Below are 27,463 nucleotides of genomic sequence, written 5' to 3' on the forward strand. Positions count from 1 at the left end.
TTACACAGACAGATTACACTCACAGACACAACCAACTTGCCAATATTATCCATCAACAACTGGCTCTCAAACATAAATTGATACAAAATACAAACACACCGTACTACAATTATAAACCACAAACCGTTCTTGAAAATGACTCCTGTAAACTTTATTATGATCGCGCTATTCTTACCGATAGGACGATTCACTACAATAGACCGGATATCACTTTACAAGATAAAAACAATAAAGTCACCTACATTATTGACATTGCAGTCCCGAATACCCACAACATTCAAAAAACGTTTACAGAAAAGATGACAAAATACACAGAACTTAAAGAAGAAATAGTTAGAATTTGGAAACAGAAAAAAGCATACATAGTCCCAATAATAATCTCAACCACTGGAGTTGTTCCAAACCACATCCACAACAGCTTAAAGCTTCTAGATTTAAAAGATAACATATTTATTTCACTACAAAAGGCAGCTATCCTAAATACATGCAGAATAGTGAGAAAGTTCATGCAGCTTGAAGAAAACCAAACTTACTACACGCAATAAAAACTAGCATAATTATTAACTCATAACTAATGTATATTACTTGGCCAAAAGCCCGTATATACAGTTCCACCGGCTCTATCGACAGACTGAACTGAGAAAGGGGAAACATATGAAAATGATAATAAAAAAAATGTCAAACATCAGCCATTGAATGCTTGAGATTTTTTTCTTTTTAAAATAATGTAGAATTCAAATCAAAATATCTCGATTCACGTCTGAATTACGTAGTTGACAGCTTAAAAAAATATATAAGAATATAGAAAATAAAGTGATTTTGGGCAATTGGAAACCACCTTAATTTCCATGTAAATGGAATGTTGTAAATAAAAAAACATTATTACATTTAATTTCGATAAACAATAAGAAGATCGCTACTACTAAATAAAATTAATTGGAAATTGAACAACATTAAATCATAACGTAAACTAATTAACTAAAATTCAATAAAAAATATTATTGTCACATAAAGAACTGTACACACAACAATAAAAGTTACGATAACGGAAAGCTTAATAAAGTAAACGAACGGCGAGCTTAGAAATGAGACGCTAGAGCTTTTAAGACAGCGCTAAATTAACACGAACAACAACTTTAAAATGGATTATAACGAAAGAATTCTTAACGGTTGACGTGTCACGGCTAAGTGGGGTAAAACATTTTTTTTATATTTTTAAACTTTTAATTTTTTTTTTAATCAACTGTTTTCTTATGTTTTATTAGAACTGATGTTAAGGGGCAATAATGCAAAACATCAGTTCACTTCGAGGCATGAGTCGGTTGCAGTATATTTTATATCCGAATACAAAATAACCTTAGGTTTCAATGTAAGCAGTGGATATATTTGAGTGATTCTACAATACTGTATTTAGGCGAACAAGCTGTCTGTGTAGTGACGCACGTGACGTCATAACTCGCCGAGCCATATCAGCGGATCCTACTGCGTTTTTAATCTTGGCTCATTTTTGTCCACCGTCTTCCCATTTAGCCGTGTGACGTCATTACAGAGGAGACCTCGAACATAGTGCAGCCTTTCCCAAAGTGTGCGATAACGCCCCCTTGTGGGCACAGCAGGCCTAAAGAGGGCGGTAAGAGATCCAGAAAACAAACGGGGGCGTTGTGTAGAGACTTGGGAGGTGATTTGTAATTTCATCTAAGAGGAGTCTTAGACATCGACTGAGCTTTCGCTGTAGTGATTTTTAAATAAATGAAAAAATGGGGAGGTTAAAAAAATAATTTATTCTTAAAGTGGGTAGTAAACAAAATAAGTTTGGGAGCCCCTGACATAGTGTATTGAGCGTCGGGGATAACGAAAACGACTGTTTAAATATACGATAATCGTGTTCATGAAGTCGATGGGACGCCGGGAATGTTAACGAAATCTCCGGGATCTTCGCAACACTAAACTCTGGTTATACGAAATACAAAGTAACAAATATTATAGTATTGTCCTTTGTGAGCTTAATAAATCTAGTTATCAACTCACGAGTAATACTTTTTTAGTTCGAAGCCGCCTTAACATTTTGTGTAGGTGATAGGATTGTGAATGAAATCTCTTGTCGATGAACGGAAGACAAAATTAAAAATAAAACAATCGAAAATTACATTAAAAGCTATCTTAGCATAAATAATAACACATTCCGCTTAATGACTGACGCTCGTAACGAATTGATTCTCGTGTGTGTTTGATTTAAAATTAATATTAGAGACAGATGCACTGCTAAAATAAGAAAGAGAGGGTTAAATGGAAAAAGAAAGAAACAAATATACAAAAAAGGGTTAATGCCGATGTGTTATACTTGTTTCTAATAGAACGCAATATCAGGATATCTTAGTTCTGAAGCAACCCGAAAAATGTATCGGGCACTTTTCAATTCGCGGCAATTAACCTCTTTGAAAATCTAATCAAATATGACTAAAATCATGGGAATAACGTTACGAGCGCCCGTCCAACGTCAAAAGCCGTCCTCACTTAGAGTGGACGAGGTTGAGGAACTCCTCCCGGGTCTTCGGGTCGTCGCGGAAGACGCCCAGCATCGTCGACGTCACCGTCTTACTGTTGATCTTCTGGACTCCTCGCATCACCATGCACATGTGACTGGAATGTAGACGTGAATCAGTTAATAGAGTCTCAAGAGCATTGTCACTCTTAAGACTGGAGTCAGGTGGGATGGCGGTACTGATCCGCGCAGGCTAATAATTTTTTTATTGCCTTTTGTGGGTAGTCGTGAATACGGCCATTTGGTGAGTGGTTAACGTCAACAATGGACGTCAACAATGCCAGAGGTAGAGCTAAGCCGCTACCTACCATCGAGTACTCTCCACAAACCTTGTTTGAGGGAACGGTGTGGAGGGCAGTTCATTTCAAAGCCGGATGGTACGTGGCAGAATCTTGAGAGAGGAGATGTTACACTTTCCTACTCTTTCTCTGCTATAGCAAATATGTTCGGCGTAAGACATAGGCAATACGGTTGCGCATATACATCATATTGTCGAACGCCCACTTTTTTTTCGCCGTGTTGAAAGTAAAACTTAACTCGCGACAGATTCGTTACGGCTAGAGAGAAAAAATAGGATTTAGGAAGAGCGAGAGTGAGAAAATAGAGCGTCTCGCGAACCGCTCGACCGTGGAGAGAGGGAAAGCATAAAACGAGCTTGTTTCTTTTTCTTACCTAATCTGGTAGCCTTGAGAGGCTATGCCAGCGTAACCGAGTGACTAGATGAGCTCTCGGGACTCAAACCTCGGGGTTTTGCTAATACTAGCCCTAGCAAGAGCAGTGCTTCGCTGAATCTACCACCGGATCGGAATCGCGACCCACTGAGAAGACCCGGCGAGAAACTCAGTGGACTGTGTCTGTGGGTTAGTTTACTCGCCGATACCTTCGTCACAATCACAAGCGATAGGTTCGACGAGAATGGTGACCGGTGGTTGAGGTGGTTGGGGTAGCCGTTTTGACTATACTGAGACCTTCGAACTTATATCTCTAGGTGGGTGGCGTATTTACGTTGTAGATGTCTATGGGCTCCAGTGACCACTTAACACCAGACGGGCTGTGAGCTCGTCAACCCATCTAAGTAATAAAAATAAAGCACCGTTAGTGGATCGGCAGGATCCGAAATGAAGTGCGAGCTAGGTCGTTAAGAATTCAAGAAAACTTGATTTAAATACTTACACTCCTTCAATGACGACCGCCACGCCGGCCGGGCGTACGGCCTGTGTCACCGCGATGGCTATCTGCTTCGTCAGACGTTCTTGTACCTGAAGACGGCGGGAGAATATTTCCACGATCCTGTAAATAAGTTAAAAGGCGATATTGTCAATAGCCGAAATAGATAATAAGCGTAAATCTATACTAATATATAAATCTACAGTGGTTTTTACGGATGTTCCGTTATAGCTACTGAACCGTGCATCCGATTGACTTGAAACTTGGTATCCATGTAGAAAATACATGTACTTAATGGATAGGCTAATATAAATATGAATGTTGGACTCCCTACACCAGTTGCGGGGGCGTTAATAATGAGAATCTTTTTGGGGGTGAAAAATTATAATGTTGATTCTAAATGCCCAGCGAAGCGGACGGGTACAGCTAATAAGTAAATAATTCTGTAAACATGTTCAATTCAAATTTATCATTAACTAGCGGCCCGCTCCGGCTCCGCTCGGGTCTTTAACAAAATTTTCAACGATATTTGACGTTGTTTTATTTTTTTAAATAAAAGAACACTTATTGCGGCGTAACTATAATAGTTAGACCTATGCTGTCGTGACACTGTTTGTAAATAATAATGTGTTCTACAAAGTCGTAGTACATTATTTTATTCTATCGTCAATAGTTTTCGGGGGGCACGAGATGTAAAGAATATTTTTGGTTTTTTTTTACACCTTGGGTTACATTATTGGAGTTTTGGTAAGAATCCCTAATATTTTTTCAAAAAACATTATAGCCTATGTCACTCGGCAATAGTGTAGCTTCCAAACAGTGAAAGAATCGAAGAAGAAGATGTGCGAGCTGTGAGCTCGTCCACCCATCTTCAAGCATCAATTCAATCATCAATCATCTTAAGCAATAAAAAAAAAGGTGAAAACTGTTGCATGAAAGAGATCACTTTTAGCGATAACATAGCCATTACAAATTACATCCGCGTGTAGACTTTTGTTTCAATTTTTTTTTGGTAGTCAAGGGGCTCTTCCAACTTCACACGGTATGTGAGTTCACGGGCTCAACCTGACAGAATTGCTAACACTAGCCCTAGCAAGGGCAGCGCTTCGCTGAATCTATTACTGATTTGGAATCGCGACCCACTGAGAAGATCCGGTGAGAAACTCAGTGGGTTGTGTCTATGGGGTATTTCTCACGTCGAACCCTTCGTCGGAGTCAACGAGTTCGACTGTTTTAAGCCTTCGTCAAACAGAACGCGTAATTAGCGCGCGTCAGAGCGCTATACTAACGCCGCGCTATGACGCCGAGATGTGTTGTAATACTATGGTAACATACCGTCAAACAGAGTCCCAGCACTATAAGTACGCAGCGCTCTGTCGCGGCGTTAGGACGCTTTGACGTCAGGCGTTGTAATTTTTTACAAATTTTATTTTAGCGTCCGAGTGAATGTGTATTAAAATACTAGATAATGCCCGAAAAAATGATATAAATAGTTAGAAAATACCGATGCTTATACAATGCCACATCTGAATCACTCGATTTCTTAATACTTTTAAATTTTTACACTGCTATGGAAAGGCACTATGATTTGGCGGATGCGTTGCGTCAAGGAGTGTTGGACTCATCTAGTCAATTTGTGTGACATGAAAGCCTTCGTCAAACAGAACGCGTACTTAGCGCCGCGTACTTAACGTCGGGCTCTTTTCATGTCCAACGCTCCTTGACGCAACGCATTCGCCAAATCATAGTGCCTTTCGACAGCAGTGTGAAAATTTAACAGGTTTTGGTCTGTAATAAGCTCTACCCTCTCTCTTTCTCTCTCTCTCTCTCTCTCTCTCTCTCTCTCCAAATAGTGTGTAATTGTATTACATATGGTATATTTGCACAAGTTTCCCGTTCTTTCACGTGCTAATATTATTTCAGTTGTGTTTATTTTTTATGAAAAATTACGACGTTAAAATAACACACAAAAAAAACCGTGACCGTGAAATTTCGTTAAATTAAATAATTTTGCCAGAATTCGAATATAAATGGTTTTGTATGTATAATTATCGATTCCAACAATATTTTGTTTGATAGAGTTGAAATTGTAAAACAATTTTGTTTTTTTTTTTTTTGTTAGATTGGTTTGACGTTCTCTTAGCTCACGGCCCACCTGGTGTTAAATTATTACGAGCGATTATTATTATTAAATTATTAAGGGCTTGACGAGCGAATTAATCCATAGACACAGCCCACTGAGTTTCTCGCCGGATCTTCTCAGTGGGTCGCGTTTCCGATCCGGTGGTAGATTCTGCGAAGCACTGCTCTTGCTAGGGTCAGTGTTAGCAACACTCCGGTTTGAGCCCCGTGAACCTACATGTTAGAGTGAAGCTGATATAGCCTCTTAAGGCTATCAGCATAGGTAGAGGAAAAAAAAGATTATCCAATTAATTCATACAGATTCGTCGTTCGATTAAAATAAATGTCGTGAATTCAAACAAATTAATTAATAAAGAGATCCGTGTCTGTGTTTTGCACAAGTGTTTTCGATGCGAATACAATGTTTATACACTTCAATACGATTGGGTTATTACGATATTATGAATGTAAAATACATATTATCTTTTTTCAACCTACTCAAAACGTTTGCGTTGTGTTTGCACATGCTGTGTTCGTACGCGTTGTGTTTGCACATGTTGAGTTGGTACGCGTTGTGTTTGCACGTGTTGTTTTAGTACGCGTTGTGCCGGTCATCGTTCTCGAGGGCTCGGCGAGTAAATTAACCCACAGTCCACTGAGTTTCTCACCGAATCTTCTCAGTGGGTCGCGTTTCCGATCCGGCTCTTGCTAGGGTTCGTGTTAGCAACGTCGTCAGGTTTGAGCCCCGTGAGCTCAACTACTAGTTAAGGTTACGCTGAAATAGCCTCTCAATGCTATCAGGTTATGGTAGGGAAAAAAACCGCGTTGTGTTTTCACGCATTATGTTTGTTCGCATTGCATGTATCGCGTCTTAGCCAGAGATCCAGCCGCTTGACTAAGATGGCTTGACTGGGACGGATGTGTAAAGATTTCCAAATGCTCAACACGCTTTTATTAGCTTGATATGTATGTTTGTTTGTGTGTAACATAATCTTTGAATGTCATTAACACCGATTTAAAGACGTCCGATCCACTTGAAGATTTCCACACGCACCAAGGACCGATGATGATACAATAATTTTGTGACTTCGCTCTAACGTACCGACAAGTATCTATATATTAATACGTGAAGCAAAAAGTTTGTATCCCTTTTTACGAAAATTGCGCAGACGGAGGAGTATGAAATTTTCCACACTTATAGAGAATATAGAGAAGAAGTGCACAAGGCTAATATTTTTTTTAAATAATGCATAAAAGATACATTAAATCAATAAAGAAAACATTACACACACAACATACCATGTATTTGACGCACACACGCATGCATACTATTTATTGTCAAACTTTTGTTCTTGACGTCGGTTGTCAAATTGAGAATAGAATATGGTTTGTCTTTGTTAATATTTTTTATAGAGTAGTCTTGGCGAAATTTGTGATTATAGAAGTATAAAATACATTCATAATAGTGTACAAACTTACAATTCCAATTAATTATAGTCGAATTTCGAGTACTGCGGGACCTCTAGTTTATATCAATATATTATGATTATTATTAACTTAATATTGATCGTCTAAGGCCGTGGATAGTATTCATTTAGTGATTCTAGTTTGCATAGGAATGCATTGTTTTGAGTGCGCATTCGTTGTGTAACGAGCGTACGGCTCATCCGATGAGAAGTTGTCGCCTCTGACCTTCGAGCAATAGTAATGGCAGCCGCTATTATTTACATTAAGGTTTCACCTTAAGATGAGTGCGGTCCTGTGATGTCTACGGGTTCTCCCACTTAACATCGGATGACAAAGTCGTCGTGGCCTAAAGGATAAGACGTCCGGTGCATTCGTGTTGAGTGATACACCGGTGTTCGAAACTCAGGCGGATACCAATCTTTCTAATGAAATACGTACTCAACAAATGTTCACGATCGACTTCCACGGTGAAGGAATAACATCGTGTAATAAAAATGAAACCCGCAAAATTACTCGTATGATTTGCGTAATTACTGGTGGTAGGACCCGCGTGTGAGTTCGTGCGGGTAGCTACCACCGCCTTGCCAATTTCTGCCGTGAAGCAGTAATGCGTTTCGGTTTGAAGGGTGGGGCAGCCGTTGTAACTATACTTGAGACCTCAGACCACTTAACACCAGTTGGGCTGTGAGCTCGTCCACCCATCTAAGCAATAAAAAAAAAACAGCGGTTGCATATAAAGCAGTTCTCACCTGGCCAGTTTGCTGAGACCCAGAATTTTTCCTTGTGGCAGGTACCCGATGGAGACCTTTCCGTAAAACGGCACCAGATGATGTTCGCACATTGAAAACATCTCGATATCCTTAACGACCACCATCTCGTCCGTGTCTTCATCGAAGATGGCGTTGTTCAGAACCTCTGCAATGCAAGCACTAGTATCAGAACTTTAATCCAAATAAAAAACTCCAGCAAAACAATTCTAAGCCAGAGGTTGTTAACGATTGCAGGTGATAATGGGCTCTTCAACCACCGGACACTGCCCTCGTCGATTATGACGAAGAGTTCGACGAGCAAACCGGTCCATAGACACAACCCACTGAGTTCTCGCCGGATCTTCTCAGTGGGTCGCACTTCCGATCCGGTGGTAGATTCGGCCAAGCACTGCTCTTGTTAGGGCTAGTGTTAGCAATTCTCTCAGGTTGAGCCCGTGAGCTCACCTACTAGTCCGTGAATTGCCGGAATAGCCCCTTATGCTAAAGGCGATGAGTTAGGAAAAAGTAAAAATGATTATAGTTTTTTAGGGTTAACGACAGAATGGTCGTATTCACCATAAGTTAAATACTTCACAGTTTCCACGTACCTTCCAAGCTTTGGTCGTATCCTTTCGTGAAGAAGAGCATAGCTTTGGCGGCACGTTCGGGCGTCTTCAAGAGCCCTGCCCTTTCAGGGTCCTCCCCCAGGCCTGCAGGTTAAATAAATTGTTACTGTTATTACCAGAAGTTGAACTTTACTAACGTGTAATAATGTTTTTCGGCCTCGGCAATTCGTAGACACAAAAGTCCTTGCAGGGTTTAATCTTGCGTTTTTTATTGTCATTATAAAATATTCCTCATTTGGAACACAGTTTACGTGGTCACGGATACCATATTGGTAGACAGAGAGGGCTTTACCTATGGTGCAGGGTGGGGACGAAGCAGTATTGGGGGACTCTGACCTTGGTACTTTCCATTAACCCCCTAAATTTGTATCTATTACATTTTGACAGTGCCCTTGCTGGTGGAAACTAGGGTAATGATTGTATATGGGTGCCACATGGATTAGAGAAGCCTTTGCAGATATAAGTGACGGTACATAAGTGCTAAGTTAAGAGAGTGTCCTTTTTTTTTGTGTCAGTTATATTAGAATGGTAATAGGGTACATATCTCCGATGCGTTGGACTGTACATTTTGTTGCCATGTGTTATACTATGGCCAGTATTCGTATTATTTATCATAGAGGTCGTGACCAATCATGCTACAAAGTTTCAAAATTACAACACTGATTCCCTTGATGGAGGCAATTCTGGCAAAAAATATCGTTCGCTTGTAAGTTGCAATGAATATCCGCTGTCTATGCTGTTCTGAATAAAGCTCTAATGGCTTTGAGTTTACGGGTCACATTAGAAAAACGTATGAGTTGGTACTAGGCTAACCATATCGATATATCGATTGAAGAAAGCGGAATTGTCGTAACTTGAAAAACCCAATTTCACACTAGATTCATTTAACTAGCATAACAAAAATTCAAAAATAATTTTATTTATAGAGATAGAAAGTTGGGAATTGGTATGTATTTATAATAATGTAAATAGATAGACTGTAGATTACATATTATACAAATATGAGTTTTGAGTTTTTGAAATGAGGATAATATGAGGTTTGTGGCTCTGGTGTAAAGTTGGATTTTTCAAGTTAAGAACATTCTGATTTCTACTGTGATGCTAATCGGCCTATTCTGACTAAATTTATTGTTGGTTATGCATTGCAGTTAGAGCACACAATCCTATACGATCAAAATAAGTAAATTTTGTCCATCATTCTGCTAAAGACAATTTTGTTCGTCTTAAAGTCATCAAGTCTGATCTAAAGTTGTCAGTGCAGACAAATGACCTCTGGGTCACGAATGCTAATGTAAATCATTATCGACTAACACTTGGAGCAAGGCTAACGGGTGCTCAATGTAATGTCGCAAGCGACTTTCATATCGGCTTTCAAGAGCAACTGGTAATTCTAGTGAACCAGCTAACAAAATAACATGAATTGTCGTATCGACACGCACGATTTTTTACAAGCTTTTATTAGCTTGGTATGTTTGTTTGTTCGTATGTAACGTAATATATTTGATTGTAATTTTTATCGACTTCAAGAAGTCTGATTGATTTGGAAATTTGGCACACCGATAATGTCAATATCCCGACCAGTAATAACAGGATGACTAAGAAAGATGAGGTTAATTGTTGGCTTGGTTTGCTATGCTTTGTAGCGGTAGCTATAATACAAAAACATTTTGATAGATGCCTGAAGATGGATTTACAAATCCATCTTGAAAATATCGCTAGTAAGATTAGCAAGAAGCTGTGAATAATAACATTAGAAACGTCATTCAACTGAACAATGTCACCCGCACGGTGGAAGATCTTCCCTTGTCGTCACACCCAAACTGGTGACTCCGATATGAACAAGCCTTGAATGGAAGCGGCCATAGCACAGGATCATACGACGCAATCACAATCCGGCTTTGGAATGAGCTCTCCTCCATGGTGTTTCCCGAGCGCTATGACATGTCCTTCTTCAAACAAGGTTTGCGGAGAATACTTGACGGTAGGCAGCGACTTGGTTCTGCCCCTGGAATTGCTGAAGTCCATGGGCGACGGTAACCACTCACCATCAGGTGGGTCGTAAGCCGTCTACAAGGGCAATAAAAAAAAAGTCACAGCTGTGTATGTAAGAGAGCTACTTATTCTTGAATTGGGTAGGTAGTTCTAGCGACCGGGTCATACTTTCAAACTTTAACTACGTTTTCATTGACTCTTTCTGTGTATTCAGGTGGAGGTTTAGGCGGCATCTGTGACATGATATATTGCATACAGTTCTGAATCAGACGGCGTATCCACATTATTTAAAATTTAATATCCATTTAATATCCATCCAATATTTTACCGGTGGTAGGACCTCTTTGAGTCCGCGCGGGTACGTACCACCGCCCTGCCTATTTCTGCCGTGAAGCAGTAATGCGTTTCGGTCTAAAGGTTAGGGCAGCCGTTGTAACTATACTGAGATCTTAGAACTTATATCTCAAGGTGGGTGGCGCATTTACGTTGTAGATGTCTATGGGCTCTAGTAACCTCTTAAACACCAGGTGGGCTGTGAGCTCGTCCACCCATCTAAACAATAAAAAAAATTCGTTATAATTAAAATGTAAAACCTACCGGTGAGTAGAAGCCTGTATGAGTTAGCCATGTCCGGTAACAACGCCTCCCTGGTGGGCGGTCTGTGGTCCAGTTCCAGGTCATGGTGGAAGGTGCAGTTCTCGTGACCTGCGGACAAGGAGATTATTCCTATATAGTGAATATGTCACTCCGTTGTGCAACAAAAGATAGTAACAAAAGATTATATAAAAAAAATTAAGGAAACTGTTATCGTCTTTGAAGGCTCAAGAACACTATTTTATAAAGTGACTTAACCATTTCGGATTCCGGAAAGGCTAATCCGCAATGTACACCTCCAACTTGTCGAAAATCTGTATATTTTGCAAAGAATTGTTGTCTCATATCATCATTCCGCGCACACTCCATCATAATGTGAAAAGCATCTTCCACAACATCACAAACTGAACACTTGGGATCAGGAATCTTCCCCACTAAATGAGCAAATTTATTGAGTGGGATGTGCCCGGAACGAAGTCTGAAAGCAGTCACTAATTCAATAATAGAACTACCCTAGTTCTATTATTCCTTAATTATAGTTCTGGAGGTTGATTGAGATCTGAAGGACGAGGAAGTATTTGTCATATTGATACAGTAAAGACTAATTAACAGGGTTGTTGGTCGGCAGTGTTATTAACAACGCCGATGTATGATAACAGACTGCTACGGACCGTGAACACACTTTATTGGGCCATTGAGTTTCTCGCTGGATCTTCTCAGTGGGTCGCGATTCTGATCCGGCGGTAGATTCTGCGAAGCACTGCTCTTGTTAGGGCTAGTGTTAGCAAATTCTCTCAGATTGAGTCCGTGAACTTATCTACCCGTCCGCGCGTAGCTAGAATAATCCCTTAAGCTACCAGTGAATAGGTTTTTACTGGTGGTAGGACCTCTTGTGAGTCCGCACGGGTAGGTACCACCACCCTGCCTATTTCTGCCGTGAAGCAGTAATGCGTTTCGGTTTGAAGGGTGGGGCAGCCGTTACAACTACACTGAGACCTTAGAACTTATATTTCAAGGTGGGTGGCGCATTTACGTTGTAGATGTCTATAGGCTATAGTAACCACTTAACACCAGGAGGGCTGTGAGCTCGTCCAGCCATCTAAGCAATACAAAAAAGGTAGGAAAAAAACCACATCACGACGTATGAATTTTAAAAAAACTTGAAATTGTACTACGGTCCGTCTTGAATCTCCAAGCTCCGATTCATAATGAATACGTCCATTATGTGTTAATGACTGCTTTATCGTCTAAGTAATTATCGTAATTCATTTTCAAGTTATACGATTTAATGTAATACGTTTCGTAGCCGCAAAACTCGACCTATTTGGAGTCGTGATATGACGTCACGATTGAACAATACATCAGAGTAGCAGAATCATACTGTCTTGATAGATATTGGGAGAGATAATCATATTTTTTAAATATTAATACTTGAAGCAAAACTTTGTATCTCTTTTTAGGAAAATTGCGCGGATGGAGGAGTATGAAATTTTCGACTTTTCTAGTTTAATAGATATATAGATAATAGAGAAGAAATGCAGAAAGATATTTTTTATTTTTTTATTCTTTTAAATACATTAAATATTTGTAATACAGTTTTTGATACACACACACGCATATATTTTATACTCTTTTGTTTATTGTTAAAGTCTGTGGTCAAATACAGTCTTCAATATTATTTGTCTACAGTGTAGTCTTGGCGAAATCTGTTACTTTAAAGGTCTGTGATAGTCATTGACAATAGACCCTTAATAATGTTCAAACTTATAAGATTAATTATAGTCTAATTTCGACTACCACTAGTAGTAATAACGTCGATATGATGTCATTAGAGATTATTTCTACACGTCATGATAATTATTATAAAATGATGTTTTTATATTTATTTGCGCAATAGCAGGCCTTTTTTTTTTTTTTTTTTTTCCTTTTTTTTTTTTTTTTTCCCTACCTATGCTGATAGCCTTGAGAGGCTATTTCAGCTTCACCCTAACGTTAGTAGGTGAGCTCGCGGGGCTCAACCGGAGAGTTGCTAACACTGACCCTAGCAAGAGCAGTGCTTCGCAGAATCTACCACCGGATCGGAAACGCGACCCACTGAGAAGATCCGGCGAGAAACTCAGTGGGCTGTGTCTATGGGTTAGTTCGCTCGTCGAGCCCTTCGTCGCAAGCGACGGGTTCGACGAGGACGGTGACCGGTGCTTGTGGTGCCTAAAAGCACCGTTAATGGATCAGGGGGATCCGTAATGACGTGCTTTGGGCGACGTCGACGGTTTACCATTCGGTCTACTGGGTCGGGTATGTAATTTCCAGCGGCTACGATGAGAGGGTTCTCATGTCGTGCCGCCTTCTCAAAATGGCGCAGCGATGCCGACTGTAGATACTTACTAAAGGAGTCGAGCTCCAGGTCGTCGTGGAGATCCACATTCCTAAGGAACCAAGGCGCTCCGACGGCTATCCTGCAGAATCGGGATTGAATAACCTGAAGGGATTTCAAGTTGGTGCGGGCTGAGTGAGCGAACACTACGCTTGCATACGTCATGACGGGGCGTATACAAGTTTTGTAGAGAGTTACCTTATTGCGGAGGGACAGTTTGCTTCGACTACAAAGCATTGGATAGAGTCGTCCTAGAATAAACGCGGCGCGGTCGCGTACCGTTTTTATATGGGGACGGAATGTCATCCCTCTGTCGAGGGTGACGCCTAGATATTTGACCTTCGAGACCCACGGAATGGGCTGGCCAAAGAGAGTGATGGGACTAACGGCGGAGGTGTTTGCGCGCCTACTACGGAGTGGGATGCTCGAAGTGATGTTCGGAGGGCGACCCCTTTTGAAGAGCACCGCTGCGCTTTTCGTGGGGTTAATGTCTATTCGCCACTTCCGGAACCACTGTCCCATGGTGGCTACTGCGATCTGGAGTCGCCGATGAAGCAGCGACATCTTCCTACACGAGTAGTAGATAGCCGTGTCATCGGCGAAGAGCGCTAGATGGGTCTCCGGAGACCGGGGTATATCATTGATATACAAACTAAATAATAACGGGGAGAGCGCGGAGCCTTGCGGGACTCCGGCAGTCAGTTGACGGGGACGAGAACGAGTTCCCTCTACTCGATATCGAAACGAACGGTTCGACAAGAAGTCTCGTATGATGAGCACGAGTCTGTCTGGCACTCCCATGTTGTACAGTTTGTAAATTAAACCGTTGTGCCAGACTTTGTCGAACGCCTTCGCGATGTCGAAGAAGAGGGCGCCGGTCGGGATTTGTTTACGCCTATTTAGCCCTATCAGAATGTGCTCCGTGAGGCGGTGCACTTGTTGAACGCACGAGTGTTTTGAGCGGAATCCGAACTGTTCGTCTATGAGAATTTTGTTCGCGGTAACAAAATCCCAGAGGCGTTTTCTAAGGAGACGTTCGTAAATTTTTCCTATCGTCGAGAGGAGACTAATCGGACGGTAACTAGAAGTTTCGTTTCTCGGTTTGCCCGGCTTATGTATACCGATAACGTCCGCTTCTTTCCACACCGCGGGAAAGATGCAGTGCGTCATAGCGGCATTTAAAATTGTAGCCAACATTGCTATCAGTTGGACTGGCAAAAATTTTAGCGCGCGGTTGTGGATGCCGTCGGAGCCTGGTGCCTTCCTAGGTTGGAGGTTGTGGATCGCGTCTCTAACTTCGTCAGCGGTAATGGGGGGTAACGCGTCCGAGGGCGGCAGGGAAGCTCTGCGCTCGACCTCCCTGTCGACTAACTCGGTGTGTTCGGGGTCCGCGTGTTGAGTGCTGGTGGTGCACTGCTCTTGCAGTGCATCGGCCAGCAGCTCAGCCTTGTCATCGTCATCGAATGCCGGTGGTTGGCCTGAAGGGCGTAAGAGGGGAGGCATAGTAGCGGTAGTTTCGGATTTGAGAGTCCTAGCTAGTCGCCAGTATGCTTGGTGGGAGGGCGCGAGTTGTTCTAAATAACTATGCCAATTATCGTTACGCGCGTCGCTTAAGCGGGAGTGGACTTCGCGTTGTAGACGACGCATCTGAATCCGGTTTGAATGCGTGGGAAGACGATCGTAGGCCCGGATTGCCGCGTTCCTAACTCTTAAGAGATTCCTAAGATCGGGGGACAGTCTGATGCGGTGGAAGCTGTCCTCCACATCGACTTCTTTAGAAGATCTAATGATCGCGGAAGAGATGTGATCGGTAAAATAGCAGGCCCTAAGTGGGTAATAGCTGTATTGTTTAGTAACCGGTTATCTCAGTTGTAAATCGCAATATGAACACTCAAAGTTTTCTTGATGTAGGAGCGAATGGGCTGATCGCAAAATTCTTATTGTTTAATCTAGAAGGATTCTTCCGTTGTGATTATTGATAACGTCTTCATGATTTTAAGCTGTCTCATCCCGTTTAAGGCCACTAAAAGACAAGACACGAATCAAACCAAATACGACAGCTATAAGACGTTTGTCATGATGAATAGGATATTTTGTTCTGTGGTAAATTTAAGTACCCAATGGCTCTGCAAATCGCCCGGTAGTTTAATGAGATAGTGATACTAGCAACTCTTTATCCGATTTAATCTTTATTTATTCTACTCCATCCGAGGAAAACGAGGTTATTAGGTTATTTCTGAATTACAAAAACAAAGGCGCGTGAAACCGCGGGACGCGATCAGCTTAGTATATTCAAACACAAATTACATATTGACAATGAACTTGAGGCGTTAATACGACGCAATTAGAACCTTGCTCCAGTTTTAAAGTTTCTGTGGCCTGTGAGCATGTTCATAGCCGCATGCGAACATCTGTGAATGACGCAATGTCCTTGTGAGATTGCGATTTACAATGTTTTGTTTTTGGCTATATATTATATATTATATATAGTCTGTGTATATATTATTTAAGAACATATCCGTTTTATTGGAATATCTTTGGTGTCATTCAGGGTAGGCTTTGAGAAATTATTTTTTAAGCGCCTCAAACGTGCGCGGTCAGTTGATACTGAAGCTACAGGAATAGCCACAGTCTATGGATTTTTTAAATATTTTTTTTATTGCTTAGATGGATGTACGAGCTCACAGTCCACATGGTGTTAAGTGGTTACTGGAGCCCATAGACATCTACAACGTAAATGCCGCCACACACCTTGAGATATAAGTTCTAAGGTCTCAGTATAGTTACAACGGCCTTATTGCCTGTTTATACCAGTTGAAAAGGTAAATCCATACGTAAAACCATTCTCGGCATGTAAATGATTTTGAAGTCCATAAAGATTGACTTTAAATTGCTGGATGATATTCCACTTATCCATTCCTACTATTTTCCTTATCCAATTTTCCTTCTTCTAACGAGGCTTATGGAGACCAGTCAAAGGTATGAAGCACCTTCAATGTGTCCTTGGCCCTGTGCCCATTGTCGATGACTATGATAAACAGTAACCATTCACGATCAGATGAGGCGTAGCGCGTCTACTTATAAGGGCAATAAAAAAAAAAAACTAATTTGTATCTTGCATAGATGTGTAAAAAAATTGTAACTGTTTGTGAGATTTGAACACCGGCATAGACGCATCGGACCACTGTTGACCGGGCGTCTTATCTTATAGGCCACGACGACTTCAAACTAGTATTGAATTTTATTATAATTTCAGTACGAAAACTATTTTATCAGCTCACAAAGCCGTGCTTTGTCAGGCTAAGTTGACATCAAAGGACCCGGCTGAGCTTTGCGAGAGGCAATTTGTACCCCCTCCCCCTGAAAACCTACCCTTATCTCGGTGGGTGAGTGCAGGCTTAATTTATTTAAGTTATAAGATACAGTTTAAAAATGGATTACTTCTTAGCGACCCATGTTACTATATCATGGGTTCCGTGAAGGATCTTTACTTTGTCAAATGTAACACAGGTGAAAATTATTGTTTTCGAGTCACGGAGTGAGGACGTTTTGGTATGCCCTTGCTGATGTCCATGAACCAGTCACTAATTTTTTTTATTTTTTTATTGCATAAATGGGTGGACGAGGTCACAGCACACCTGGTGTTAAGTGGTTACTGGAGTCCATAGACATCTACAACGTTAATGCATTATATGCAATAAAATATAAAAAAATATGAGGTCAGCTGTAAGGTCCAATAAAAACGAAATCAAAGTATCTGATTGATAAAAAAACATTCGACACTTGTTTTAAAATAAAATTAACAATCACTCGTTAATGTGGGAGAATACTTTCTGTTTTTTTTTTTGTTTTCTTTTTCGTGTTAAGAACAGTTTGAAAACTTTTATAAGTTGTTTTAATGTCTGGTTAAAGTCTAGCAGGTGTTTAGAGGACAATGCGGACCGTTAACACCATAATGTAGTTGCGTTCATCTTAATAAATGTCTAATTCTAATGACCATTGTCGTAGCGTGTAAGCAACAGTGTGCTTAGTGCGAGTTACTTAACGGTCTCGATAACGTAAAAGTTAACCCTGTTTTGTATGCAGTTGGAACAGCGCCCCTAGCGGCAAACGTATGCACACGATCGAATTCCATACAAAAAAAATTTTTTTTTTTTTTTAATGCTTAGATGTATGGACGAGCTCACAGCCCACCTGGTGTTAAGTGGTTACTGGAGCCCATAGACATCTACAACGTAAATGCGCCACACACCTTGAGATATAGTTCTAAGGTCTTAGTATAGTCACAACGGCTGCCCCACCCTTCAAACCGAAACGCATTACTGCTTCACGGCAGAAATAGGCGGGGCGGTGGTACCTACCCGTGCGGTCTCACAAGAGGTCCTACCACCAGTCAATATGAGTTAACTACGTCAAAAAACTCGCACTAAGCGCACACAGGACCGCGTTACCGATATCAGAGGTTTGATTCTTGGTTATGCTCGAAATTTAAAGATGGAATTGGTAAAAGAGATTTTACAACAATTTTTTTTCGTAGGACGTGATCTTCTGAGGGTCCTTCGTAATGGCTGTTTCGTTAAGAATTTAGACCAGCTCGTCGTCTTGTTCAAACGGATTAGCAAGTAAGAGTAAAATAGGTTTTATTAGTTTTGTTATTATGTCTAAGGCACACGTTAAGCTGTAGATAAAACTAGAAGATTCATTGAGGCCGTCCGCGCAAAAGTGGTCTAAGTTTATCATAGTTAGTATGGAGATAATGAGGTTTGAATTTACCTTCACAAAACATCCTAGGCAAAAAAATACGCGCTAAAATGATTCTTACAAAGGCATTTATTTATCTATGGCTGAAACTAGGGATAGGCCGATTTTGCATCATATTATGTTTTAAATAAATTGCAATACATAAGCACGAATATGAATTGTGGGTTAGGTCACTTTTGCGCTGACTGCCTCAATTCTTTTGAATACAAACCAGGCGTGGTCGAAGTCCTCGGCGTCATTGGCGTTCCGGGCACTTCAAGTTCACTTTCCGCATCGGCCAAGTTAAAGCTCTTCAGGGCTTCTGGAGCTTTTTTGTATTTACCAACGAACGAGCCCTTCTGAGGAGCGTCACCGTTCTCTTTCTCCTCGGATATCGAATTACGTATGGATCGCGAACTGACGCGACGTATCAGCGAAGATGGCGGCACTGCCGCTTCCGAGTTCAAATCTTTTCCGTTAACGGCGGCCATGTTTATATCATTCAAATCTGGAATATTTTTTTTTTGAAATTTTCCTTTTTATTTTTTGTTATTTTTTATTTTTAAGATTTACAAAGACGTATTGCTTGTACGAAGTGTGAATGCAGACTGATCGTTCCGACGGACAATTTTTAGTGTTAATTGACCTATTGATGAGGTTATCAGACGCACAAAGTAGCTTATAGTTTTATGTAATGTTATATATTTCAAGAAACGATAACCTATCGAGATAATTTTTTAATTAAACCGCTCGACGTGTTGTCACTCGCAATTTTTATTGCTAAATTGATATAAATCGAATTAATTGTTTAATAATTTAATTTAAATGCAATTTTTTATATATATCACATATATATGCATCTCAAGCTTCTTGGAATAGAAAGACAAACCAGTTGTCTGTAAGTTGAAATATTTGGAATTTAAATCTTTATTATGTTCGGTTTTTTCCTCAAATCATTATGTAAATTGTTGATAAGTGGTACCGCAGTGACAGTGCTTATAGTAGAATTTATTAATAGATTCTCTATTAATAAACTCGACACGTGTCTGATGTCTTCAAATCTAGAACGATCTAGAATTAGACATTAGCTCTCTTAAAATTCCGCTAAAGCTTTATAGTTTTATAGAATGGATTTTCGTTTGAAATTGAAGTAATGCTAGCTGGTGGTAGTGAGCAGTGGATGGGACGGTGAGACTTCGAGCTTATGAGTCCAAACCCTCTAGAGGAGCTCTGAGCTAATCGATATACAGTAGTAAGAAAGGTGCTTGGTTTTGGAAGGCTTACTGGTTTTTTTTTTTTTTTTTTATTGCTTAGGTGGGTGGACGAGCTCACAGCCCACCTGGTGTTAAGTGGTTACTGGAGCCCATAGACATCCACAACGTAAATACGCCACCCACCTTGAGTATAAGTTCTAAGGTCTCAGGTATAGTTACAACGGCTGCCCCACCTTCAAACCGAAACGCATTACTGCTTCACGGCAGAAATAGGCGGGGTGGTGGTACCCACCTGCGCGGACTCACAAGAGGTCCTACCACCGGTAATTACGCAAATTATAATTTTGCGGGTTTCATTTTTATTACACGATGTTATTCCTTCACCGTGGAAATCAATCGTGAACATTTGTTGAGTACGTATTTCATTAGAAAAATTGGTATCCGCCTGCGGGATTCGAACACCGGTGCATCGCTCAACACGAATGTACCGGACGTCTTATCCATTAGGCCACGACGACTTCAAAGCTCGTGCTCTATCTATCCCTGTCGTGAATCAGTAATGCGTTTCGATTTGAAATATGGAACAGTCGTTGTACTGTAAAATCTGAGACTTAGAACTCATGTATCAAAGTGAGCATTTATCTCATTCATATCTATGGGCAATTAAAGAAGCATACGTTCATTATAATTAACAAAACGTAATTATGTACACGATATAATAATTATAATTTGCGTGATTAATGGTGGTAGGACCTCTTGTGAGTTCGCACGGGTAGATACCACCGCCCTGCCTATTTCTGCCGTGAAGCAGTAATGCGTTTCGGCTCGAAGGGTGGGGCAGCCGTTGTGACTATACTGAGACCTTAGAACTATATATATCAAGGTGTGTGGCGCATTTACGTTGTAGATGTCTATGGGCTCCAGTAACCACTTAACACCAGGTGGGCTGTGAGCTCGTCCACACATCTAAGGAATAAAAAAAAAAAGATGTCTATGGGCTCCAGTAATTACTTAACACAAGGTGGGCTGTGAGTTCTTCCATCTATCGAAGCAATAAATAAAAAGAGTAGCTAAGCGGCTGTCGTAGTCCATGGACATCATAACATGAATGAATATGGCCAGGAATAGGTTGGTTGGTGCTGCCTTCTCTGAACCAGCGACTCACAAAAAGCGCAAAGCTTACAAGGAGCTTATTAAATTTTGCGAAAGTCAATATTGAACTTGCACAAACTGCTTTAAGTAAACGTGTTGTTGTAATGCAAGATATATGCTATCTGATAATATGTTAACTAGCTTAGCTATGTGTGAGCTATAAGAATAATATATAACGCTATTGTGTAATTTTGTTTTTATTTTTCTGGAATGGGATTTTTATTTATTTTTCAAGTCTTTTTACGGACTTTTTCCTTAGCTAAGGTTTTCTTATATGTTTTGAATGCTTAGAAACGCTTACGAGATGAGATCAAACAGACCGAAAATCCGAAAGCTAAATAAATATCTTACTAAGTTCTTGATTACGACCGGGAATCGATATTTTATTATCTATAAAAAAAATCTCTCAAATTTTTTTCCTTATCTCTTTTAGTAACCTCGAGGGGTTACTCTAGATTCGCCGTATTAGTAGGTGCGCTCACGGGGCTCAAACCTGATGACGTTGCTAACATGAACCCTAGCAAGAGCTGTGCTTCGCAGAATCTACCACCGGATCGGAAACGCGACCCACTGAGTAGATTCGGCGAGAAACTCGGTGGGCTGTTGTCTGTGTGTGTCAATTAAATCTTAGACTGCGACAACACCCTAATATTGAAATATTTTTTTTGTTATATTTCGGAAATACGGTCAAACACCAAACCGGTTACACTGGCGACAGTACTAATGGCATTCCGTGAATATGCGGTTTACATTTCGCTCCGGTACTTCAGTTGTGCCTGACATTGACGATGTCAATAACCGAGGGCTCATCACGTCCGTACCTCTGCAGCGCTTGTGCATCCATCAAAGCAAAGGTCTAAGCGAAATTAGTGTGGAATGAGGGTATTTGGTATGTTGTTTGAGAGAGTTTTTTTTATTGCTTAGATAGGTGGATGAGCTCACAGCCCACCTGGTGTTAAGTGGTTACCGGAGTCCATAGACATCTACAACGTAAATGCGCCACCCACCTTGAGATATAAGTTCTAAGGTCTCAGTATAATTACAACGGCTGCTTCAAACCAAAATGCATTTTACAGCTTCACGGCGGAAATAGGCAAGGTGGTGGTGCCTACCCGTGCGGAATCACAAGAGGTCCTTCCTACCAGTAATTACGAAAATTATAATTTTGCGAGTTTGATTAGGAATGAAATTCGTAGATAAACTATACGAAATATACTAAAATACTAACGAAATATAACGCCGTGGTTCTAAATGAAATTACTGTAATTTATTTATTTAATTTCTTGAATACGTCGCAAATAATTATCATTTGCGTTTTTGATGTGAAACATCTATAGCCGCACGTACCGATTTCTTGCGTGGCGACGCATGCCGTGGCGACGCGTCGCCACGCTATATGAAGGTATATATGTACCAGTCTATATGCAGTAGTGTGTACGGTGTCGCGACGCGTCGCCATGCGCAATCGACTGTGCGATTCTCTCCCACTCGATCCGGCGTTAAGCCATCTCTCTCTCGCTACACTGAGCTCGGATACCTATAGGGTTATACTCCGTAGTGTATACAGTGTTGTTTACTACAGTACACATAACCTGTGTTTTACTTGAAAACAAATTATTTTTTCGTAACATTTTATTTTATCATTATGACATATTTTGTTCCTATCACAATCTGTTCTTTTTTGCATATTACTTTTACAAAATAATGTCGATATGTTTCACATCTGCCAGGCGTCCCGTGACGGCTCACATTTTTTTTTATTAATAATCAAAGCGCCGATATGCATTTCAGTTACAAGCGGACACGTTAATTGCAATGTTAAGTTATTTATAAGTTAATTAAGAAATTCCATTCCGAAATTAAGTAATACAGGTAATACTTGACCCACCTTGTAAATGGAAAGCTCGAATAGAAAGGACTTCGATGCAGAACTCAGTCAAAGCTCGAGCTAATAAATTCAGTTATTTCACTCGCGGAGTTTCGCTTTTGACGTCAAAGCTTTAAATTTAAAATCTTTTTTGTCATGTTCAAAGCATTCGGGACCTAAAAAGCTTAATTTTGAACTGGATCTCAGTACGCCCTGGTCTAATTATGACTGTATTAAGGACGATGGATACTATATTTACGTTGCCAGGGTCACAGCTAGGTTGCTGCCTAGTTAATAGTAAAGATGGCTAATACTAAGAATTTATCGCTGGCTCTTCTCAATGGGTCGCTATTTCGATCCGATGGCGGTTCAGTGAAGCACTGCCCTTGCTAGAGTTGCATTAGCATCCAGTGAAGCTAGTATAGTCCCTAGAAGTTATTAGGAGCAGGCAGGTAAAAAAAAACCACGTGTGGCACTCCTCGGGGACTGCCGCGGTAAAGCTATTGCATAGCATTTTTTATCAACTTATGCAATTATAATTAGACAATAATAATTTAATATTAAGACAATAATAATATAAGGCCACGCTAAGTTTATAAACATTAACAAAAGCAAAACATTAACTTTCCCCTTCACACTCATAAGCTAGACCGCGCGAGAGAGAGATGGGCATACTTTTCATGATGCGCATGCAGTGCGATATCACACCGCGCGCTTATTCACAAACACTACACAAGCGCAACGTGTGAATGTGTTGAACGCGAGCTACAGGGTAGGCGGAGTGGGAGTGTTAGGTTTTATTTTCGTTACGGAATTTCTTGATTCGGTCGCCGCGCTCAAAGCCCGCGATAAAAGGTATACAATAGCTTAAAAAAAACTAGGAACGTAATGAATTTTAATTTTTCATTCCAAACATTCCACGATCCGATCGTGTATTTGATCGAATTACGCAAACCGAACTAAATCACGTTTACTTAGGAACGTGTACTGATTGTAAATAATAACGATTATAGTACATTCGTCCCATAAATAAATACAATAGTGATATTACGCAATATTCCGGTTACGTTTTTAAGAATAATTAAAACTTTCGCCCGTTGTTGTACTGAACTTGTTTGTGTTGTAAGCATGTTTGAGTTTTTATTTATTTTTATTGCCCTTTTAGGCATTCGAGCATACGACCCACCTGATGGTGAGTGGTCACCGTCGCCCATGGACTTCAGCAATGCCAGAAGCAGAGCCAAGCCGCTGCCCACTGGTATAGTAATATTAAGTAATAGAAGTAATTTATTGAGCCATCATTCGCAGATGAAACCAGTAAGAGAACTCTTTATGCTTCTTCGCGATCCGGCGTTATTAGAGCCCGTAGACATTACCAGAACGCGGTCGGCCATATTGACATTTGAAGCCGAAATCTCAATTTTTTTTATAGAATGACTTACTCCTGTTAGTAAACTCTATGGCTTTTATTTTATTCACGCAATGTTGTTAATTAACCTCGGATCTTGGATGCACTGAAAGGGCATCCTGTGAGCCTGTCTGGGTAGGTAGCAGTAATGCGAGGCAGTTGTTGCAATACAGTACTGGGGCTTAGAGCTCACGTCTCAAAGTGGGTGGCCGCATTTACGTTGTTTATGTCTGTGGGCTCCGGTAACCACTTAACACCTGGTGGGCCGTGAGCTCTTTGAATTGTGTAAGTTATAAAAAAAATCGGAGCTTCTTCGTTTTGTTTGTATATCCTTGCGGGATTCGAACGCGGGCCCAGTAGTATCGCTCGATATGAGTACAACTAGCCTCTTATGTTTTAGGCCACGGAATCACTACGATCGGCATGGCACCAGTCAGTTTGATGGACGATACGACTACGGCAAGATAAAAAAGAAACTGCTTCACGTCAAAATTCTTTTAAAACATTTTTAGGATTTTACAAAAATGTCACTTTCTTCAACATTTCCGTAACCAGTTTCCGTGTATAAATATTCGGAGCGATCTGCTTTCGTTAATTTAAGACACATACAGAATATCGTAATGATGTGTCGTAATGATGAAACTTTTTGAATGTCTTCAATACCCGAACAAGCTAGTGGAAACTTGGATACCCGAGATCATAGTTAGCAACAAAAAAAAATCGATTTTTTTTATTCGATTTTTTTTTACCCCTATTTATGCTGATATCCTTGAGAGGCTATATCAGCTTCGCCCTAACATGTAGGTGAGCTTACGGGGCTCAAACCGGAGTGTTGCTAACACCGGCCCTAGCAAGAGCAGTGCTTCGCAGAATCTACCATCGGATCGGTAACACGACTCACTGAGAAGATCCGGCGAAGAACTCAGTGGGCTGTGTCTATGGGTTAATTCGCTCGTAGGGCCCTTCGTCACAAGCGACGGGTTCGACCGCCGGTCCCCAGACATGTGAGGGGGACCCGAAACAATTATAGGGCCAGGGCTTGGGCGAGATCCGCCTCCCTGGCCCCCGCTCGACGGCGGCGGGATTGTGCGACTTTCACGCGCCCTGCCGCCTCCTTCTGCGAGATGGTGCACTCGCAGAAGTCGAGCATGGCCTTCCACGACTCGTCGTCGCCGAGCATCGATGCCACAACACTCGGCAACGACAAGTAGTTTCCTATTTTTGCGACGAGGACACGGCGCCACCCCTCCCATGCGGCGCAGGCAACGAGCGTATGCTCTGCCGTGTCCAAGTCGCAACCACAATGGTGGCACTTTGCCATCGGCTCGGCTGTGATCCGGTGCAGGAACTCACCGAAACAACCATGCCCAGTGAGCACCTGCGTGAGTCGGAAAGTGAGGGGTCCTCTGTCACGATTCACCCAATCCACAAGGTCTGGGCGAATCGCCTCGACGGTCCTACGACCAGCCGAAGGATCAGCCAGTCGTCTGGACCATGACTCCAGCACGGACCGCCGAGATTGGGTCCTCCGCGCTCTGACCACACTGGGGCTGGGACGCGCCACGCCCCGGGCACGAAGGTCAGCCCGCCACTGATAGTCAGCGGCGAGCGCCTCCGCTTCTAGAACCCAAGGCGGCGTTCAAAGGAGATGGTGCGATAACCACGGAGCCTTTTGTAGGTACCAAGTTTAATTGTATTAAACGAATTGTGAGACTCAATAATAAAAAGATTAATCAAACAAAACACCAATTAGGTTAGTTTCATTAAATAAAAATTATACTAAATATCTAGCCCTCATTAGAAGTAGCTCATAAATTATATGTTGGTGTCATTAAAATAACTAATAAATTTGTTGGTGTCATTAAAAATCTCGATAAATGTTTTTATGATTTTTTTTCTACAAAAAAAATACATATTCTAACTACTGACAGTAATTATTTTATTGTTGAATATGGACCGTGATACTCATGACCTATGATAAATCTTTACTCGAACCCATTCACATCCCAGGGCTAGATACCCTAGATACTAGATACAAGTAGACGGGTGGCGGCATTTACATTGTAGATTTCTATGGGCTCCGGTAACCACTTAGCATCAGGTGGTGAAGGTGAAGGTGGTCAGGTGGTGGTTTGAAGTCGTCGTGGCTTAACGGATAGGGCGTCCGGTGTATTCGTGTTGAGCGATGCACCGATGTTCGAATCTCAGGCGGGTACCAATTTTTCTAATGAAATACGTACTCAACAAATGTTCACGATTGATTTCCACGGTGAAGGAATAACATCGTGTAATAAAAATCAAACCCGCAAAATTATAATTTGCGTAATTACTGGTGCCACCAGTAATTACGCAAATGACTGGTGGTAGGACCTCTTGTGAGTCCGCGCGGGTGGGTACCACCACCCTGCCTATTTCTGCCGTGAAGCAGTAATGCGTTTCGGTTTGAAGGGTGGGGCAGCCGTTGTAACTATACTTGAGACCTTAAAACTGATACCTTTCGGTAGGCAGCGGCTTGGCTCTGCCTCTGGCATTGCTGAAGTCCATGGGCGACGGTAACCACTCACCATCACATGGGCCGTGATGATGAGTGGTTGCCTACAAGGGTAATAAAATAAAAAAATCTATGGGCTTCAGTAACCACTTAACACCAGGTGGGCTTTGAGCCCGTCCACCAATCTAAGCAAAAAAAGGGTGCGTGTACTTATGTACGCGCGTAAGAAGTTATACTTTATTTTTATTAAATTTATTTGTATTTTTTTTTATTTTTATTTTAGTCAATTTGAAAAAAAACGATTAAACAACATGCTCAAACACGCATATTGGACATCCCTTTTCTTGACATCGTATAAATTCGGTAATTCTCGGTACGGTTCGGAAAGTTCACCTGCGGTCATATTCAGACTCGCCAAGTTACGTCGGTCGTATTGTAATGAGCGATTTAGTGGGCAACTTCATTCTGTTAACTTTGTGTCACGATGCGCGCGCATCGTAAAATTTCACTCTCATCAATCTTTCGTAACGCGCCTAAAGAAGTATAACTTCAAAAAAAGGTAGGTTATTTAATTTCCATCATTTTCGTTTTATGATTAAACTGTGAAATAACGTTATCGGAATAGCGTGATAAAACACAGAAATTTTACTATTTAACTACTATCATTAAAATATTATCGCACGCGGTCTGTAAGTACTGATTGTCCTTGCCCGAAGCAAAAGTGAACGCCTGTCCTTAGACGAAGTACAGTCGAAAGCAGAAGTGATTTGAATTTTATCCTAATATATATGTATATCTATACTTCTATGCTAATATTATAAAGAGGATAGATTTGTTTGTTTCTTTGTGTTGAATAGGCTCCGAAACTACTGAACCGATTTGAAAAATTCTTTCACTGTTTGGCAGCTACACTATTCCTGAGTGACAGTGGCTATAATCTTTTTTGAAAATAATTAGGG

General features: G+C 41.0%; 1 protein-coding gene across 3 annotated transcripts in view; it reads right to left on the bottom strand.

Moving 5' to 3' along the window:
- Positions 1-1,201: 1,201 nt before the first annotated feature.
- Positions 1,202-27,463, bottom strand: part of LOC100270770 (GTP cyclohydrolase I) — a 51,651-nt gene continuing 25,389 nt past the window's right edge. The window contains exons 1-6 of one of the 3 annotated variants that reach the window (XM_062675499.1): positions 18,605-20,104; positions 11,262-11,369; positions 8,655-8,756; positions 8,047-8,212; positions 3,716-3,832; positions 1,202-2,640 (exon numbers count right to left, since the gene is read on the bottom strand). In XM_062675499.1, the coding sequence (XP_062531483.1) occupies positions 2,511-2,640; positions 3,716-3,832; positions 8,047-8,212; positions 8,655-8,756; positions 11,262-11,369; positions 18,605-18,863 (882 nt within the window). In that variant the 5' untranslated portion in view covers positions 18,864-20,104 and the 3' untranslated portion in view covers positions 1,202-2,510. 3 annotated transcript variants of the gene reach the window in all.

This window comes from Bombyx mori, chromosome 24 (genome assembly GCF_030269925.1).
Source record: "Bombyx mori chromosome 24, ASM3026992v2".
Lineage (NCBI taxonomy): Eukaryota > Metazoa > Arthropoda > Insecta > Lepidoptera > Bombycidae > Bombyx > Bombyx mori.